The sequence below is a fragment of the Pundamilia nyererei genome, unplaced genomic scaffold (genome assembly GCF_000239375.1).
Source record: "Pundamilia nyererei isolate P.nyererei 1_Seehausen unplaced genomic scaffold, PunNye1.0 scaffold00057, whole genome shotgun sequence".
Taxonomy (NCBI): domain Eukaryota; kingdom Metazoa; phylum Chordata; class Actinopteri; order Cichliformes; family Cichlidae; genus Pundamilia; species Pundamilia nyererei.
Window position 1 is genome coordinate 1,205,702 of NW_005187458.1, and position 18,617 is coordinate 1,224,318.

Here is an 18,617-nt window from a genome sequence, read left to right on the forward strand (position 1 = left end):
GACTTTGTGCACAGCCACAGCAGGAAGCCTAATGCTGACTACCTTAAAAATGCTGCTACACATGAAACATCTGGAGCCTCGTTCTGATGGCCAGATTCAGGAATTCTGAGAAAAGAAACTAGTCTGGAGTCCTGTGTCGATACGAACAAATCCTCCGGTGCAACCGGTCAATGTTGGTCTTCATCTGTGGGCTAATTATAGACTATAAATCCAAAAGGGCCAGGTAAAGAGAGCTGACGGGAAAGTTCTGTTAGATGAAAAACTCCCCAATATCAACAATCCAAATTCAAAAAAGTTTAACGCACTAAGACTCATTTAAGACTTGTTCCCCCCAAAATCAAGACCAACTAGTCCTAAGCTTGGAATACTTTTCCTAAGTTGAGAACAACAAGTCCGAAAGAAGCAGCAGTTGCTGCAGCATCTTGGGCCTTTTTGGCTTCTAAGTCATGTCACTAATTAAGAGAAACAGGAGTCCAACAATCTAAATTCAAAACCTTCCAAACTCGCCAACAGTCCCAAACCTATGGCCACATCAAGACCAGCAAGGCCAAGTCAAGAAGAAGAGCAAGACACAATAATGGTAAATGTTGATTCAATTTTTGTTGTTGAACTTAAAGTGGTTTATTGACCATGATCCCTAACCCAAAAAAGGGCCAACAATCCAAAAGTAAGACAGGTAAGTCCCAGTTAAGACCCCTCAAACATGCGCCTCACGCCAGGATGAACAAGTCTCGCGTTCGCCTGACATCTTCTGACCAAGTTTAAAAAAAAAAAAAATAATTAGTACTAACAGATACTGGAACATGTTGGTACCCAAAGAGGAAATAAAATTAAGGGTTTACTTGAATCGCATTAAGTATCTTAATTTTGTCATGAGTCATGGAGGACCTCCTGTTGAATACCACAGCATGTAAAACCCCATGAGTCCTCCATCTCATGCAGTTTCCTTAAATCTGGCCAACAGAATGAAGCTGCATTTACATGAACACGATACCTTTAATGAGTGTGGTAACAGAATCAGAAGATCAAAGGAGGCTCAGAAGAAAACCTGCAGGTGGGAAACAGACACCAGAACACCAGACCTCGCCAGAGTTTGGCGACAGAAAGCTTAAAGACAGAAAAGATCGTGAAGAGGCCTCCAGCTTCCAGACACAAACACATGGCAGCGAACAGATTACAGAGATTACAATCTCTGACCCCTCAGATTATCTGACAACGTCAAGATCAGGATCATAAGTGCTGCTGTTGTCTACAAATAAAACACTTCCCTTTAAAGAAGTTTAGATTTTATTACAGGAAGTGATCCGATTTGTATTCCAGCACAAAACGTTTTATTAATAATAATAATAATAATAATAATAATAATAATAATAATAATCCTCAGCATTGAGGTGTCTGTTAACACCAACAGCCTGTTGGCTCCCTCTGGTGGTCAAACTCAGCGACTTAGCCCTCTTTCATTTTCACTAACTTCAGTAATCAGTTAAATCGGCGCTGACATGTCAGATACTCAGATTGTTTTGTCTCCGTTTCCTGCTGCACGCGTTTGTCTGATGAACCAATCAGCTGTCAGGAAGCTTGGCCTCAACTAACAACACGATCTGATAAAATGCAGTAATAAAACCACACTGACAGACACTAAAGTGAACAATAACACGATTTCACCATCAAAGATTCATTTGTGAAAACTAATCTGTCCTAATACAGAACGTTTGTGTCAATGATCCTTTAATCTAAGAACATAATCATGATGAGGATGTCTCTAAGGAAGCTGTTTAAACTCAATAAAGGCAGGAAGTACAGGTCAAAATTCATTTTTAGATTATTTGAAACTTAAAGTTGTAGTTTGTCAGTTTTATTCTTTTAATATTCAAACTTTATTCATTAAATATTGTGGCTCCACCATTAGATTCATGGGATGCATGGGACTGACTCTTCTGTAAAGTATTATGGATGTATAATACAGTTATTATTGTAATGCAATCTTAAGCTATTTGCAGTTCATCTCCTTTAGTCCTTAAAGAAAAAGTTAAATCCTTTTAATAAAATGTGTAAAGTCTAATTATTATTCTTCAAAAGGCTGAAATAAAAAAAATAAAATAAAATAAAAAAAATAAAAAATAAAAATCAAAATATTCAGTGAAAGGTGATGTTTAAAAAAAAAAAATTAAAAAAAAAAAAATTACCCAGACTTTTTAAATAGTCAAAAGTCAGTTTTGTTTTTGATTAAAATAAAAATAAAAAAAATCTTGTCCTGAACGTGAAATTAAAATAAATACATCAATTAATTAAAATAAAATAAAATAATAATGAACGTGACTATATTTTCAGGATATTAGAACAGGCTAACTTTTCATTTTATTGGGTGTAAAATATTACTGTTCAAATAAGTATGAACTCATTAGTGAAATATAAAGATTATGAAACCTAAGACCATTTTAACTTCAGCGTTTAAATTATGCGTCCTGTTTTATAAGAATATATCCTACATTATGACTGCCTCATTCTCTAAATACACAAACTTTACTCTGAAAATATATTTTAAATACGTTTGTATTTAATTAAAATGTTTTTGCTGTTCTTGAAGATTTGAAGTATGAGGTTTGATTACTGTAGTTTTATTTCTAAAATATTCCAGCTTTAATCAAACCAAACCTTTATTTTGAAATGCTGCACACATTTCCTCAGAGTGACTTCCTGTCTCTGTTGCTTTCCTGCAGTTACTGATGTTTCTGCTTCCTTTACTTAAAATCAGACTGATTATAATGAATAGGAATAAATCTGATGGTGACGTCGGGTCTGAGCAGTGACACCCACCTCGAGCGCCGCCTTCTGCACGGTGACCTGACTGAAGACTCGGGCGCCGTCGTCAGGACAAACCGTCCTCAGCTCCTCCTTGTTGAGCGAGAAGAGCTGAGCGCCAGTGAGCACGCCGAGGCTGGTGATGGTGCTGCACACACACACACACACACACACACACACACACACACACCATTATAGCCTCTCCAATTATGTCCCCCTTTCCTTTTACAGTTTGTGGTTTCACACAATCATGAGATGGTTAAAAATGATGACGGGTAAAGAAAGTGACATCATTTTATTTATATGACCCGCTTTGAAGCATGAAAGTCACACTGTGGATTATTTTACTTTGGATTTATGACCAAGAACAGGAAACGTTCACTTCTGGAAGCTTTAATGACAGTTTTTCAAACGTTTTAGTCACATGACTGTCAGGAACATGCCTGATTGGTCACATTCAGACTTGACTCTCAGACTTGAGTCCAGTTTGTGTTTTTCTGGTTTCCTTCCTACTCTAAACACAGGTTTAAACTTTAGGATCAACTGAGCGTGTGGGTCAGTGCGGGTTAAAGCAGCAGACTTACACGGGGCTGAAGCCTTTGGCCTCTAACCATGCTTTGACCTCTTCTGGTGTCGAGTCATACGTGATGCTGACCGACGGCGTGCTGCCACTGCGGGCGGGACCCTGAAACTTCTTCTGGGCGCTGCGACCGAGCGTCAGCCTGTGCATCAGCTCGTCCTGGACCTCCTCCATGTTCGACTTCCTTCCTACGGACAGAAACACAAACAGGGTTACCTGTACCACGTCACCTGCCTCTGATGGTCTGGATTCTTTAAGTAGAAACATTTATTCAGCAAGTCTGAATATAAAAAGTATTCAAACTGATCACGGTTTGATTTTCTGAACTTTATTTAAAAAAGATGAGATTGTTTGTGTTTTTAGTCTAAAACAGGTGTTGGGGCTGAACAGCTGGATCAGCAGGTGTTTCTGGACTTACGGCTGCCAGCGGCAACAGCAGGTTTCTGACTGTTTTGCTCCCTCATGGCGACACTGCCCATGTCGCTGGACGCGTTGCTGTTCTGTCGGCTGACTGTGCTGCTGCTGGCGGCCAGCTTTGTGGGCTCGGCGGCCGGAGGAGGCAGTGGCGGCGTGGGGACCCTGGCGGGGGCGGGAGCAGGAGGAACCGGTGCAGGGACTGGGGGCATTGGCGTGGCAACGGGTTGGCTGGGGACAAACTCTGTCCTTGTGGTCTGTTTCTGCAGGATACAGATGAGTTTTTCAGTGTACAGTTGAGTGTACAGGTGAGCATGTCTGTTCATCTCCAGCTCCATGTTTTACTCATGACTCCTCAAGAGCAGCTTTGTATGATTCACAGTTCAAAATAATCCTCATTTATCTTATTCAGCGCATTAGCTGCAGCTCCTCCCTAAAAGCCTGCTTTCTTCTTATTGGCTGACTCCTGGAAGCCTGCAGAGGGGCAGCACATATTGTTTTCAGCTGTCTGTATAAAATAAATTGGATTTCTACCTCAGGAACTTTAAATTGAGCTCGCAATGAATCATTTTCCACATGCCATCAGGTCAACTTTGGGGGCGGGGCTTGCAGCGCTGAATATTCCTGATTGGTCAAGCCCTTCAGGTAATTTTAAGTATCTGCAGCAGCTTTTAAAACATTTTAAAGCACAGCCTCTACTTTCTCATCAGTCAGATTTTTCAGGGTCAGGGTTTAGGCTTCCTGCAGTCAGGGTTTTCCGACCCTCTGCTGGAACTTCAGGTGGTGTAAAAAAAGGACCTGGACTAATGACGAGACACCTCTGTGAACGAAGAAAAACTGTTTTGATCTTTGAAATATTTAAAGCGGTGGAGTCTGTTCAGAGCTGGAGGCGAGCAGAGTGCTTCCCTCGAAACAGCAACAATCAGAGTCTCAGTGGTGTTTACCTCGTTAAGCTCTCCCAGTAATTGCTGCCAACAAGAAATGAGACAGATGATGGCGATGAGACGATGAATCAACATGTGTAACTCACTGCAAACTGAACCAGGGTCTGTGAGGAGCTACTACTGGTCACTGACCTGATCCTAGAAAACCTCTTAAAGGGACAGCCCACTGCTTTATTTTAGCCTTGCTCAGACAACAGCGGCACCAACAGTAAATGTTTATTCAGCGATCTACAGCAGCGCCACGAAGAACCGAAGAGAAACGTCACTGAGTTTCTGTCGGCTTTGGCATTTTACACTGAAAACCTCCACAGGAAGTAAAGTATTAAAGATAATCCATCACAATTGTAATCCGTTAAACCACAGAAATTCCACCTTTAAAGATCAGCACGTTTACCCTTTTAGAATATAAGTAAAAATAAACTGAAATAAACTAAGGTTTAAAAAGGTATTATCAACATTTCATATTATACTATAAATAATAATAATACTACAGTGGTCCCTCACTATAATGGAGTTCAAATACAAAACAGCATTTTGTGCAATTTTGCATTCTTTTTTCAACAGCGCATTGTGTTCTACATCCTGATTGACAATGATTGGCTGTAGACCAATCAATCTCGTGCCGTGTCTCCTGTACAATGCAGAATGCGTTCAGCATGTCAAATTTACAAATTACAAATTTTCAAATCTTCGATTGCTAGCAGTGTGATCTGGAGTGCTGTATTGTATGTTTTCTCCCCAACAAACACAACAATGTCAACAAAACATTTTGTACCGTCAGAGGCAACCATGGGTGCCTTTGGTTTCATTCTATAATACTGGACTTATTTTTCTACGAAGGTTTGAAGAGTGTTTAAACAAGAGAGAAAAGTGTGAAAATGTTCATGCCTGTCTGAGAAAAGTGTATAAAGTGTGTAGTGAGGGGTTTTACAGCCTTAAAACATCTATAATAATTGTAAAAAATAAAGTTGGCTACTTCATGGATTTCACCCATCACGGGTCATTTTTATAAAGTAATAATAATAATAACAATAACAACAACAAGTAGTAGTATATATTAGAACAATAAGTAAAATGTCCTTGGAGCTATGACGGAGCTCTGGGTCCTCCTGGTCCAGTCCACAGGACTGAGAGGAAAAACAGCTTTAATCTCTCTCTCAGCTGAGAGTCATTTCATAATTTAAAGGTAACCAGATTCGCTCAAACGTGACACTGTCCCTTTAAGATCACAGCAAATCAAACGCAGGAAGTGGAAACTACAGCGAGCTAGAAACACACACCCAGCTCGTCCTACCTTGAACAACTCAAACTCCCTCCTTGGCATCATAAGCTGATGATTGATCATAAAGACAGAACATGAATTGAGGTGACTGAGATGGGACAGGAAGTGAGCCGCTGCGGTGAACGTCAGAGCGTGCATTACCTGGACGGTGTGACTGTAGATGGGCTCTCCTCGGCTGGTCATGTCCACCGCTTTGGTGATCTCCAGGATGTTGTTTGGCACGTAGCCCGTCGCACCGCAGCCGTTACGAACCTTCCACCACTGCTTCCTGTCGTCCAGCACCTGCCAGGCAAGAGTCAGGGATTACTTCACTCAGTCTCCCCCTCCTCCTCACTTCCTGCTGCGTATTTTCTGTTCCCATAGAGATGGGCATGTTTAATATGACATGAAGTCAATGTCTACACATTAAAGCTCTGAACACTCAGTTTATCTCAGTTTTTTATACTCTTGGATCGCTTTGATGTCATCTTAGACACAGAAGCCCCACCTACCAGCTTTTAAAACCTTCTCCAGCCAATCAGAAGAGACCTGTTTTTAGGGGAAGGCACTTTCAGAGAGGAGGGGCCACACTAAGGTCTAGTATCAGCTACATGAGGATTATTCTGAACTGTGAATCATGCAAAGCTACTCAGAGTCCAGGAATAAACCACGAGCAGAAGAAAACTAATACGATTACCTCGACCACCTCGTCTTTAAGCACCGACAGCTCTGTGTTGTTCCTCCCCACAAAGTCGTACTTCGATTTGGCAAACATTTTGGGCTGCCCTCTGCCATCAGCGTCGAAGCCTCTGAAACACACCAACAAGGAAGACTTCAGTCCGAAAAAGAAAGAGGACCCGAAGCAGCACAGCAGCTCCACAGGGCCAAACACCGAACTTTAAAGGTAGATCAGTCTCCGAGGAGGAACATCAGGTCAAACAAAAACCTCTTCTCACTTTAAGTCTGATCGGTTTGGATCTGACGCCATGACGCTGCTGAACATCGTAAAAATGCGATGACATAAACTAAACGGCTGCAGCCGTGGAGAAATGTCCCACCGACAGATCAGAGGAGCGTCAGCCAGAAGAAGACAAAGATCATAGCGAGCGAAGAAGAAAACCAGCAACACAAAAACCAATCAGCAGCAGGAGGACAAACAGGAAGTGACAGAAGATTTATCAATATTTTAGCTGATTAAAGTTTACTGATCAATGATTATATTTCCTCACCTCTGTTTTATATTCAAATATAAATGAAATGTTCTGACGTTGATAATTAAACTGAGTCACATTCAGTAACACTTCATTAATGCATGTATTATTTTCAAAACATTTACTCAACGTTAACGCCATAACTGCATTAATGCGGCAAATCTACGTTAGCTCATTAACGCGGATCGCCCCGTGTGAGGGCTGCATAGAATCAATGCGTTAGTGCGGTTAGTTCGTTAACGCGGGTCGCTCGTTAACGCATTAGCGCCGTGAAGCCCCTTGCACGGGGCGATCCGTGTTAACTCGCTAACGGAGATTTGCTGCGTTAATGCGGTTATGGCGTTAACTGTAACGAGATTAACGCTGACAGTGCTAGTATATTTATATTCACTTATTATGAAATCTTTTTATTTATTCTATTTTAGCATGCATAAATATTTGAATAATAATTATTATTGTTATGATGTTGATGAAGAAGAAAAAAAAGGAAAATTAGATTGAATTCTTTCTTAATTCTGGTTTGTTATATTTTCTTTGTTTACATACGTAGTTGTTTAACCATTTATTACTTTTGAAATATCTTCATTTGAATTTTTATAATGAATTTCTATTTACTGTTTTCTTTATTCGCTCATGTTTGAACTTCCTCTTTTCTTTAGTTAATTTTTTAGAAATTTTGTTTTTAGTTCATCTAATCATTGTTGATTGTTGTGTGATTTTTCTTTATTCTGCTGTATTGATTTTGCCCCTCCCAGGCCTCCGTAGAGCAGAGCAAGCACAGCAGTGGGATCAGTTCTCCAGGGCGTCATGTGACCTGCAGTTACCGGTCTACACGGCGGCTGGCGGCGTGTTTGAAAGCAGCCACGGCCGTGTCCTGATCCAGGATCTGCATGCGTTTGTAGGAGGTGTTGGTGAAGGCATACCCGTCAGCAGGGGAGAACCTCTGCAGCGCCACCTGCAGCAGAAACAGAAATCACACCACGAGTGAGTACCGCGTCAGCGAGAGACAAGCTTAAATCAGAGCCACTTTCACATCCCGCCCCTTACCTCCTGAGCCACCCACGGCCTTGGGTCCTCCGGTCTCTGCAGGTTGGCGTTGGCGAGGCTTTCAGCAAGCTGAGCGAGCTCCTGCTCACGACTCGGGGTTGTCGCCGGCAACGCAGGTGGTTCCCAACCATCACGAAACCTCAGAACACACGGCGGGAAGTAGTGGTCCTTCGGCCACTCCAGCCTTTAGGAGACCAAGATGTTGATCAGTCAACCAATTAAATCAGTCGACTGATCCATCGGTTATTTCCTGTCTGACCTGCTCTTTGTCCAGCCGTCTCCCAGGGCAACCCACAAGTGTCTCTCCTCCGCCGTCCCCGAGGCGTGAAGGAAGTCGATGGCGTCTCTGGTCAGCAGAGGAATGACAACGCTACGAGCCAGATCAACGCTGCCCGAAGCCTGGATCACCTGAGCGGAAGGAGGAGGAGGGTGTGACAATAAAAACTTTTTACTTACATTTACAACACTGTTTGGGGTTGTCTTAGGTGTAGCTGCTCTGGTGTTCCACCTGAAGGTCTGAGGGTGGAACTGAGACTGGAACCTGAGATTCAAGGTTGGAGCAGCAGTTGTGATATGTGACGGTGTTTGTGGACCAGCCATCACACTGATCTTAGGTATCGAGTCCCTCATGCTCCTCCTCCATGTCAGGGGTTTGATGGGAGGAGAGATTCTGCCTCTCAGCTAAAGGATGGATGGATGGATGATAGGTGGAGCCTCTATCTTTCTTTAGTTCTTAAGGATTTATTCCAGCTCCATGCCTGAAGTCAGAGCACATACAGGAAGTAGCTGTGCGAGGCACTAACGCTGACTTACCATCTTTAGTGGTGTGAACAGGAAGTGGACCAGCTCCACGGCACTCGGGTTTTGGATGTGGTCCTTCAGCTTCCCCTGCAGACGGAGCACAGAGAGCTCATGAGGCAAGAAGCAGGTTCATCACCAACGAAACTATTCAGTCAGTATGACAATAAATAATCAATACATTTAACCTGCGCAAGAGAAAACACGGACAAAAGATTCATTTATGATCAGCGAGTTTTATATCAGCAAATAAACTGTGAGAGGAGGGAGGAAGGAGGAGGGAAGGGGAGGAGGAGGAAGAGAAAGAGGAGGTAGGAGGTACCAGCTGGTTGAAGGCATGCTTGAACTTCTGCAGACAGTCGACAAACTCGTCTTCGCTCGGAGGTTTGGAGCGCAGCGTCAGGACGCCCTCTGGTGGACACAGAACATGACAGAGGTCAGTTTGTTTAACTGAGGTCAGTCACAGGTCACATGACTCAGAGGAGGGAGGAATGATAGGTGTTCCTGTCACTCACACTAATTTATTAAAACAGTTTGGAAATAAATCAATAAATGTATTGTTGAGGAACGCAGTGATTCAGAAATCTGAAGCAGCCTGATGGGAAACAGCTGCCAGCGAGCTGATCTCTGATCAGCACATCCCTCACTCTGGTTTCAGCAGGATCTGTCTATGTGGACAGTACTGTATTGTAGTATCAGCACTTTTACTGCATATTTTGATTGGTGTGGCTCTGCTGCCTTCTCACCTCCGGGGCTTTTCTTCTTGCCCTTCTTGTTCTTCTTCCTCTTGGAGAGCTCACCGAAGGCCTCGGCAGCCTTCTGAAGTTTGGTGACGAAAAACTCAATGTCATCCAGGATGTGGTTCAGGATTTGCTGCGAAAAGGAGAAGCTGTGCTCAGGATCTTTTAATGTTTGATTCACCTTCACGGTGGCTTGCAGGTTTCCTGTATGCGTTATTTAATGATTAAACCTGAACAACAGCGCAGCGTTCAGCGCTCTCAGCTCCCTTATGTAAGCAGATTTGCTCTCCAAAGCTTCCAAACTCTGATTATGCTTGAATGAAGCCGCCTTCTTCAATCGGCTTAAATCTTCTATTGTGCCACAACCCCGGGCCGACCTCAGATTCAAGTTTAGCTCCTCCAGCTGCTCTCAGATCAGCCTTGAAACCCCACCCACACATGGGACACTCACCACATCGCGATCTACGCGAGCTGCCGTCATCTCCACCGGCCCATTGTCCTGCGACAGCCGTCTATCGTCTGCTGCAGAAGGGAGAAAGCGCACGTGTGAGGAAAACGTAACACCCGATTCATGAGAAAACATTAAAGTGTGACTGAAAACCAACACAGACATTTTTATTACTACGTCCTATCACCCATATCAGTTCCACACAGAGTCACATCACAGTAAATCCTCAAAGAAATAAAAAGCAGAATGATTCATCTGAATAAACTTTACCTGCAGCCTTTGTATTAAAAAAACAAAACAAAACTCAGTATTTGTTGCTTTCACTGTCAAAAAGAAAACAAAAGAACAAAACAAAAACAAAACCCATGTGAGCTTGAAGCAGCTGGTCAGAGATAATCCCAAATACTCTGCGAAACAAGCCGCTTAAACTCCTCCCACTTTAACCCAAATTTCTTCTGACTGGCTGTCCCTCACAACCAGAAGGTTTGAACCGCAGGTGACTGGGGCTTCTAGCAAGTGACATAACTCACCCTCGTACTGCTCATTGGTCCATGCCGACCAGGCTGCTGCACGACTCTTTACGTCCACCAGATCAGGTGACGGTGGCGGCTGGGGGGCAGGAGCGGAAGGGGGAGGGGGGATAATGCCATCGCTCTTCAGGATCATCCTGCAGACAGACAGATCAGCCAATCAGCTTCTAGGATGAGAAACTGGGCTTAGTAACCCTCAGAGTGTCTCAGCTCTTACTTCAGGGTCTCCGGCCGTTTTTTCACTTTGCTTCCTTTGGCATCCATCATGGCACTTTCTACGTCAGCTTGGATCAGATTCGCCTATCAGAGAAAGAACATAGATCATTAAGTTGTTCATCAGGATGAAACACATTTATAACGTGACATCTGACTCTGTCCAAACAGGCCGGTATTGTTGGAGTCCCACAGGGCTCTGCCCTCGGTCCTTTGCCGTTTACATCAAAGCTGAAGTTTAATCAAAGTTTTCATTTACTAGCAGCAAACAGGTTTCACAGCAAACTCCTTCATCACACAGTAAAGTCAACTTTAAAGTGTTTTAGGACTTTTGGCCCTCAGGGCTAGCTTAGTGTCTTGCCCAATCAGAGGCTGTTTACTTTGATTTCGTCGCACTGGAACAGGTGGAGGTCGGGTTTGACCTGACCCGGCTCTTTGCAGATCAGAGCCAGGATGGAGTCGTAGCTGCAGGCGTTCATCACGGCCTGGCAGTGCTGGATCGAGCCGATCTGGAAGTTCTCCAGCTCGTTCTGAAGGAGAAAAACCCACAAGTCAAAGTCGGAGTGGGTCACACTGAGCTTAAAGCTGAGGACACACTGAGAATCAGTGTTCTTTTTTTTGCCTTTTGTAATTAAAACAAACAAACAAACAAACAAACAAACAAACAACCCCCCCACAAAAAACAAAACCAAAAATAAATCCTTGTTTTTAGCCTCACCTTTGTTCCTAAGTCGATGAGGCTCACCATCTTCTCCTCCACCTGCAGCAGCATCTCCTGTGTCCACACTTTCCCTTTAGCATCGAGCAGACGGAGGCGTCTGATGCCGTCATCCACCGTGATCATCCCGTCTTTGCGGTCCAGCACAAACGTGGTCAGGTGCTGAACAGACAGATTTAGAGTAACGGCAGGAAACTGAACGTCAGCAGGACAACAGGAGCTTCAAGCGATCACAGTCACAAACAAAACAGCTTATGTTTTTTATAATTTAAGTGGTGATTTTTGGTCACTTTGTATGTGAAAACCTTAAATTTGAACACGTTTGGTTTGATAAAATGCAAGGCAAGAGGAGCAGGCGTGAGCACCAACCTCCACATGATACTGCGATGTGTCTGTCAGGCTGTTGATGCTGGTTTTGGTGTAATGTTTCCTTTGTTCTGTTAAAAAGAACAGAGAAAAACTCTTATTCTGGACTGTGAATATCATGTTTATGTCTCCCTAAAGTCCCCCTGGGAACCTGACTGTGTTCATATTTCATGACTGAAGCTGGAAATTAGCATTCAGCTTTGATTTTATGGACTCAGAGAAGGCTTGAGGAAACTGTAATGAGAAGATGGTTTTATGCTGCTCCAATGACCTATAAGTGACACTAAAGCAACACACATGACGATGCTCTGAATTAAGCAGAGAAGAAGAGTGAACCTGGACATGTGATGGATTAAAGGTGGTGTTTGCAGGAGGACGTCAGTAATTCAGCTGCTTCAGAGCCCCTCCGGAAGGAGGTGACAGATGTCATCAGCTGTGATGGGAACAAAGAGGCCACTGAGAGCCGCAGATAAGAGCCAAATCTGCATCGTCACCATTATCTCCACCCGGCAGGAGGACCGGCACACAGCTGCTCACAAATCAGCGGCAAAGCAGCAGAACAACAGCCAACAGCGACGTCCTTGCTAGAGTCCATGTGTCGTTTCAGTTTTTAAACAAACTCATTCACATGTGCACCAACAGGTAATGGTTTCACAGATTACCCATGATGCTCCTCTCCACCAAGCGCCAGGACGTTTGGCTTTTATTTGTGTGAAAACAAAAACAGCATTGAATCCTTCAGCTCTCATCACAGAGGAACGACCTGAGCTCAGGCTGGAGCTTCTTCTTCACTTGAATAAATTTCCTGTTCACACACGGAGGAGGGATCACATGAAAGTTTTGCCTTAAAGTCCAGCTGTGTGTTTGCGCGTTTTGGACTTCCTGCAGGTTAGAGGGCGGGGCTAACTGGGTTTGTTGAGACTGTGAGGGACACCATTCCGTCATTGGTCCCAGGAAATGTTAAAGTGACCTATGTGATCAAAACCGTTGTTTAATCTTGGTTACATGATCAAACACAGTGCTGACGTCTCTTTGGTGACCTGAAGCCTCCTCGGACATGGGCAGCAACTCCAAACAGCCCCTGGGCGACTGACAGGGATCAGAGCGAATTAGCAAAATAAACCTGGCAATGAAATCCTGAGCAGAGCTGAAAGTTCAAAAGTTTGGAGAACAGCAGCCGACTTTTATCCCACGAATGACCCGAGCAGCCAGAGTAACCAGATCCTACATCACTGAAAACATGTCTCAGAGGAAACACTGAGCCTCTGACGAGGTTAACCCTCAGCCGTCCAAATCCTGGTTGGAGTCTCTGGACACTGCAGATCTTCCTTCTGCCTCAGACACGGCAGAAAGTTTCAGCAGGAATCGTTCCTGCAGTGAGAACATTCACACACACAGCAGCTCCATAATCCTGCAGCTCCTGATCACATCACATTTACCTCACACTCAGCCTTAACTCAGCGCCTCCAACTGAAGTTTATATCAACAGTAGGCCCGCTGGACAGCTGTGGTAAATGTCAATGTGAGCATAAAATTTGATTTCCTGCTGATGAACTGAGGAGGCCTCAGTCAATGGCTGAAGAGTCTAAAGCTGGAGGTCTGAACTTCAGTCACATGTTCACTGAGGTAAAGTTCACTGTGACGGAGATCATAGGAGATAGAGACCAGGAGCTACTGCACACGTGTTCACAGTAAGACCTGAGGGCTAGCTCACACGAATCAAACATCTGTCCCATTACAGATGTTTGACAACACGAGTCGTACCCCCGAGTTTGGACTTCAAACCTCTGTCTGAAGATAATCGATGCTTCACAAGAAACATCGACTCTGCAAACACGTAACGCCCAAACGAGGCAAAACACGACACACACACACACACACTTTCATATCTTGGTGGGAACATCTAATTGACTTACCCTAACCATCAAAAATGAATGCCTAATCCTAACCATAGCCTAACAGTAACTTTCACACTAAAACCACATTTTGAGTCTCAAAATGCCTTCAATCTCATGGGGACAGCCTTTTGTTGCCATAACGGACTGTTGGCCCCCCCAAAAATAGTAAAATTCCAAGTTTTGGTCCTCACAAAGATATGTAAACGTGGTACACACGCAAACAAAAACACACACACACACACACACACACACACGTCTCACTGTGACTTTTCTTTTTGTGTTTGGCAGACGAACGAAGGAAATAGATTTCGTCAGATCCTGTGAACAAAGATAAAGCAGATAATGAGGTCATGGATCATGTCTAATTTCTCTGAAACCCAATAAATCAAACAAAGATTCACAGAGGATTTTTACCTGCTCAGGTTCAGTTCACCTGACTCACCTGGAGTCTCAAACTCAACTCCAAGTCTCAGTTTGTTTCAAGAATAAAAGCACCTAAATCTGAAGTAATGAAGACTACAGCATGTGGTGTTCAGAGAAATCTGTGCATGTCGTTTAGTCCTCACTGACGTCATGACCTTAAACCATTTCTAACATCAGCTCCTCTCACAGGTAACATTCACACCTGCAGACACCTTACAGTCAGCTACCCATTGTACCACCCCGATCACGGATGTCATCTCTGAACCAAGCTTTATTATAAATGAGGTCCAGAATGATCCAGGACAGCCTCACCATTTCCCAGGAGGAGGAGGGAGAAGGGAGGAAGGAGGGTCCTCACCGTAAAGAGCTTTGGCACTGGTCTTGGCTTTGTGCGTTGCAGGCTCTGGAGATGGAGCATCATGGCCGCTGGGACAGAAAGCAGAACAGAGTTAGGAAGTCAAAGGTCAGATCTGAGATCAGCTGATGATGCAACCAACAGCAGCTTCTGATTGGACGCCAGGTGATTTTACCTGACAGGGATACTGCGTGAGTGTTTGATTTTATTTCACTTCATCTCTGAGGTGTCCGAGTTTGGCTTCTGTTACAGTTTTATTTATGATGTCACTTCCTGCCTCCCCTCCTGTGCTGATCTCAAACCGGCATCCCGCCTGTGTCACTCGATACTTTTGCACGTTCACACTTTAATTCTCCGCATGAAGACGTTTATAATGAATGAGCGCGATTACAGATTACATCAGAGCCACGCCGGCACAAAACCTGACACCTTACAGGAAGCGCAGCACAGCAGCTGGTCATGTGACACACCGCTGATGATTGCCACACAAATGAATCTGTGCCAGGAACTCACAGGAAGTTATTCTTATGAAGTTATACGCGAGACCCTCTTTAAATGATTATTGACTTTATAAATAAAAAAAATCAATAATCATTGATTTCACATCAATATCCAGTCTCCATATATGACTCCAAGCCAGAGAAATTAGCTGGTCTATCCCAGATTATCCTCTTATGTGGGCAGGGACACGCTGATGTTTTTAGGGCTGGGGACAGTGAATAAACACACGAACCAGGAAAAACAGAACGGTCCTGCTTCAGAACCAGAAACCATGAGATCCGGTCTCTGCTCCTCCAGAGGTCAGACAGCTGCTTCCTGTCCACATCTCAGTTTATTTCTTAATAACACCGTCACAGAAGCAGATGCCTCGGTATAGACGTAACAGAGACCAGTAAAGCTCCTGAAGCGTGTCCGGTTTGAGTTTTCATTAATTTTTAATCTGAGGTTTTCTCAGAGAGAAGCTGAGCTGCAGTAATATTTAACTTCTACTGCTGCGAGACGAGAAGCGTCAGCACGGATAAGAAACTCAGAGACGCTTTCAGTTGGCCACAAAAATCCTCCAAAAACTGTCATTTTACAAACAAACAACAAAAGTTCTGACTTAATCATTAAAATTGTTTAATGGGCACTACTCAGTAATAACTGGAATTATTAACAAAACTGAACATTGTCATGCACACTTCAAATACATTTAAAATTGAAACTGTAAATATTTTTTAAGCTTTACCAAAGACTATACAAAAGTATGTTTTAAATAATAATTACTATTGTATAATAATTCATAATACAAGACTTACTAATGAAAGATTTCAGTCGTTACAATTAATCTGCAGTTACGCTTAAATTTACTCAGTTCATTTACATCACAAATTTATGGTTGAATTTTATGGTATTTTTTTAAAAAGAAAAGTTGTAGTTTTGTAATCTTATTTTGAAATCTGTTGAATATTTAAAACTAATACTTACCAAATTGTTTAAACTATTTTAAAAAATAGCCACAAAATATACACACAACGAAAATTGAAACTGTTCAAAATAAAATGTTTTATACATTAACCTCAGTTATTTACTTAAAGAATTGATGAACGAAATTTACCAGAGTCCAGTAAAAGCTCAGTATTAAAATAAAACTTTAAAAACCTGAAGAGATTCTCTTATTTCAGAAACAATCAGTGTCACAGAAACAGCACAGGTTATGCCTCATATCAGAGTAAGCATTATTAACAGTGTTTCACATTCAAAAAGTGACCATGTGAGCTAACGTGGCTAACATGGCCAATAGCAGAAAAGGCTGCTGGGAAACTCACTTGATGGGCGAGCTGTAGGAGCCGAAGACGCCCGAGGCGAGAGCTGGAGGTTCGTATCCGTTCATGCTGCTTCACGGTGGACCATCAGCTGGAAGAGACGCAGACGCACCATGAGTCACATGACCACACTGCTGGGTCAAAGGCTAGCTCCGGGTAAATGTAATACATTTATCGGCTGTGACCAAACATCTGCACAAAGCTCATACCTCCTGACACTACTGGAATGCACTGGTGCCGTAAAACCACAATTTTATTGATATATGCTGAGGCGTCAAAACTCATCATTTTACTAAAACTAAATGAGTGGAAACGGCACAAAAAAGGCCAAACAGCAGCTCTTCAGAGGCCTGTGGGTCCCCTAAAACTCTATAACTCCTAAAAGCTGAAAATGAAGCTGCCACGCTGCCGTTCCTCTGACATCCAGCAGAGGCAGCAGTGGTTCAACCTGTAAGTGATGGACGCTACGATGACAGAGCAACCACCTGACCGCCAACATGGCTGCTGCGAGTACTGCCAGAGCATCCAGGATGGCTGCTGAAACGCGAGGGTTTAATCTGGATGTTTCTGAGTGCTGAGTGGCGAGTCGCCCTCAGAGAGTTCATCTCATTAATGGCTCGTTGGGCGTTCCCCACGGAGCGGCAGGGAAATTAAAACTGCGTGGCACACAAAGGGGGCCCCGAGCATATTTATGGTAGTTAATGACACAGTATGTACAGTGCAGCCACGCGTGATTACTTTTCCCACAGCGCCATTCAGCTGGGACTCACAGCCATGGTAACCAGGCTGCAGCCATACTGTTTGTGCTGCAGAGGAGGAAAACCTGTGAGACCGCAATCAGGGAGAGATGAGTCCACAGCAGGAAGTGATGTAACGACAGCAGAGTGAAAATACCAAAACACCATCTCAAAATACACTGGCTGGTTAGCTCCTCCGATCATGAGCCCTCGCAGGTGACAGCAGCAGAAACATGAGGACACAAAGGTGAGGAAGAGTCAAGGTACAGGTATTACAACCCAAACCAATTGAGACCAGGGCCAAGGCCGGATCTGTGACCTCATTGAGACCCTGCCTCCAGCGTGACAGGAAGCCATCACAACCCCAATTAAGCCCAATATACAAGGCGCCGTCAATGTTTTCAAAAGGTACAAAGACAGCAGATACAGAAAGCAATGAAGAAGAACCAACCACATAATCCGCTGTGTGCTTCTCCACTAAACCAATACAATCCAAACGCAGGAACACCGCCACTGATTAATGACGTTCAGAAAATTAATTTTTTTGAAAATCCAGTTCAGCTCTAAATGTTCATGTCTGAAGGCTGTGATGTCTCTGGTGGGCGGTGACGCTACTGCAGGATCGTTTGAGTGTTTCGAAATTTGAATGATCATTTACGTTTTACTCCACCATCAGCATCTGGCTTGATTCTACACTGATTCCAAATTTGTCATCCTGACTTTAACTTGCTCACCTGAGCACGTCCACCCACCTGTGCAGCCCCAGTGGCTTTAAATCCTCATCATTACTCCCACAAAGCCCCGCCCACTCTGATGGATATGAAGTAAATTTTCCACCACCTCCTCCTGACACCCCAGGAAGCTGAAGGGGTCAAAGATCACGCTGGTTAGGCTCAGTTTTGTCATCTCTATTTGCTCTGGGAGGAGATGCGGTCACCACGGCGAGAGCCACTTCTTCTTTTCTCACTTATCTTAGGCGGGGCATCAATGGCGCTGTGAGGACAGCAAGCTTTACGATAACGAGGCGTTTACAGCATGATTGTTTAAATAGAGTTTCCTGAACGTTTCCCGGTATCCTTCACTCAGCAGGAGGAAGGTGGGGATTAGGTGTGTGTAGAGTTAAAGCTCCTTACCGATCCTGTGACACACACTTTAATCCTTTAAATGCCATGTGGATTTCAAAGTAAAAGCACACAGATTTAAACTGGTTTGTAGTGCTGGGCGATATGACGATATATATCGTGTGAACGATAGAAAAAAATGGCTATCGTACCGTTTGTCTTCTGTCGTTTCTAACCTAATTTTATAATTTATTACATAAAATATA

At 43.6% G+C, this 18,617-nt stretch overlaps 1 protein-coding gene across 7 annotated transcripts in view; it reads right to left on the reverse strand.

Moving 5' to 3' along the window:
- Positions 1 to 18,617, reverse strand: part of eps8a (EGFR pathway substrate 8a, signaling adaptor) — a 30,942-nt gene that overhangs the window by 4,089 nt on the left and 8,236 nt on the right. For 2 of the 7 annotated variants that reach the window (XM_005734184.2, XM_005734181.2), the window contains exons 2-22: positions 16,557 to 16,644; positions 14,752 to 14,819; positions 12,076 to 12,143; positions 11,707 to 11,868; positions 11,369 to 11,518; positions 10,993 to 11,075; positions 10,776 to 10,912; positions 10,249 to 10,319; positions 9,804 to 9,930; positions 9,380 to 9,468; positions 9,073 to 9,147; positions 8,519 to 8,667; positions 8,260 to 8,443; positions 8,037 to 8,167; positions 6,699 to 6,810; positions 6,164 to 6,304; positions 6,035 to 6,070; positions 4,741 to 4,764; positions 3,801 to 4,059; positions 3,387 to 3,570; positions 2,818 to 2,950 (exon numbers count right to left, since the gene is read on the reverse strand). In XM_005734184.2, coding sequence (XP_005734241.1) covers positions 2,818 to 2,950; positions 3,387 to 3,570; positions 3,801 to 4,059; positions 4,741 to 4,764; positions 6,035 to 6,070; positions 6,164 to 6,304; positions 6,699 to 6,810; positions 8,037 to 8,167; positions 8,260 to 8,443; positions 8,519 to 8,667; positions 9,073 to 9,147; positions 9,380 to 9,468; positions 9,804 to 9,930; positions 10,249 to 10,319; positions 10,776 to 10,912; positions 10,993 to 11,075; positions 11,369 to 11,518; positions 11,707 to 11,868; positions 12,076 to 12,143; positions 14,752 to 14,819; positions 16,557 to 16,621 — 2,448 coding nt within the window. In that variant the 5' untranslated portion in view covers positions 16,622 to 16,644. Of the gene's footprint in view, positions 1 to 994; positions 1,049 to 2,817; positions 2,951 to 3,386; positions 3,571 to 3,800; positions 4,060 to 4,740; positions 4,765 to 6,034; positions 6,071 to 6,163; positions 6,305 to 6,698; positions 6,811 to 8,036; positions 8,168 to 8,259; positions 8,444 to 8,518; positions 8,668 to 9,072; positions 9,148 to 9,379; positions 9,469 to 9,803; positions 9,931 to 10,248; positions 10,320 to 10,775; positions 10,913 to 10,992; positions 11,076 to 11,368; positions 11,519 to 11,706; positions 11,869 to 12,075; positions 12,144 to 14,751; positions 14,820 to 16,556; positions 16,645 to 18,617 lie in introns of all 7 variants that reach the window. The other 5 variants (XM_005734186.2, XM_013911171.1, XM_005734182.2 and 2 more) reach the window with 5 other exon arrangements.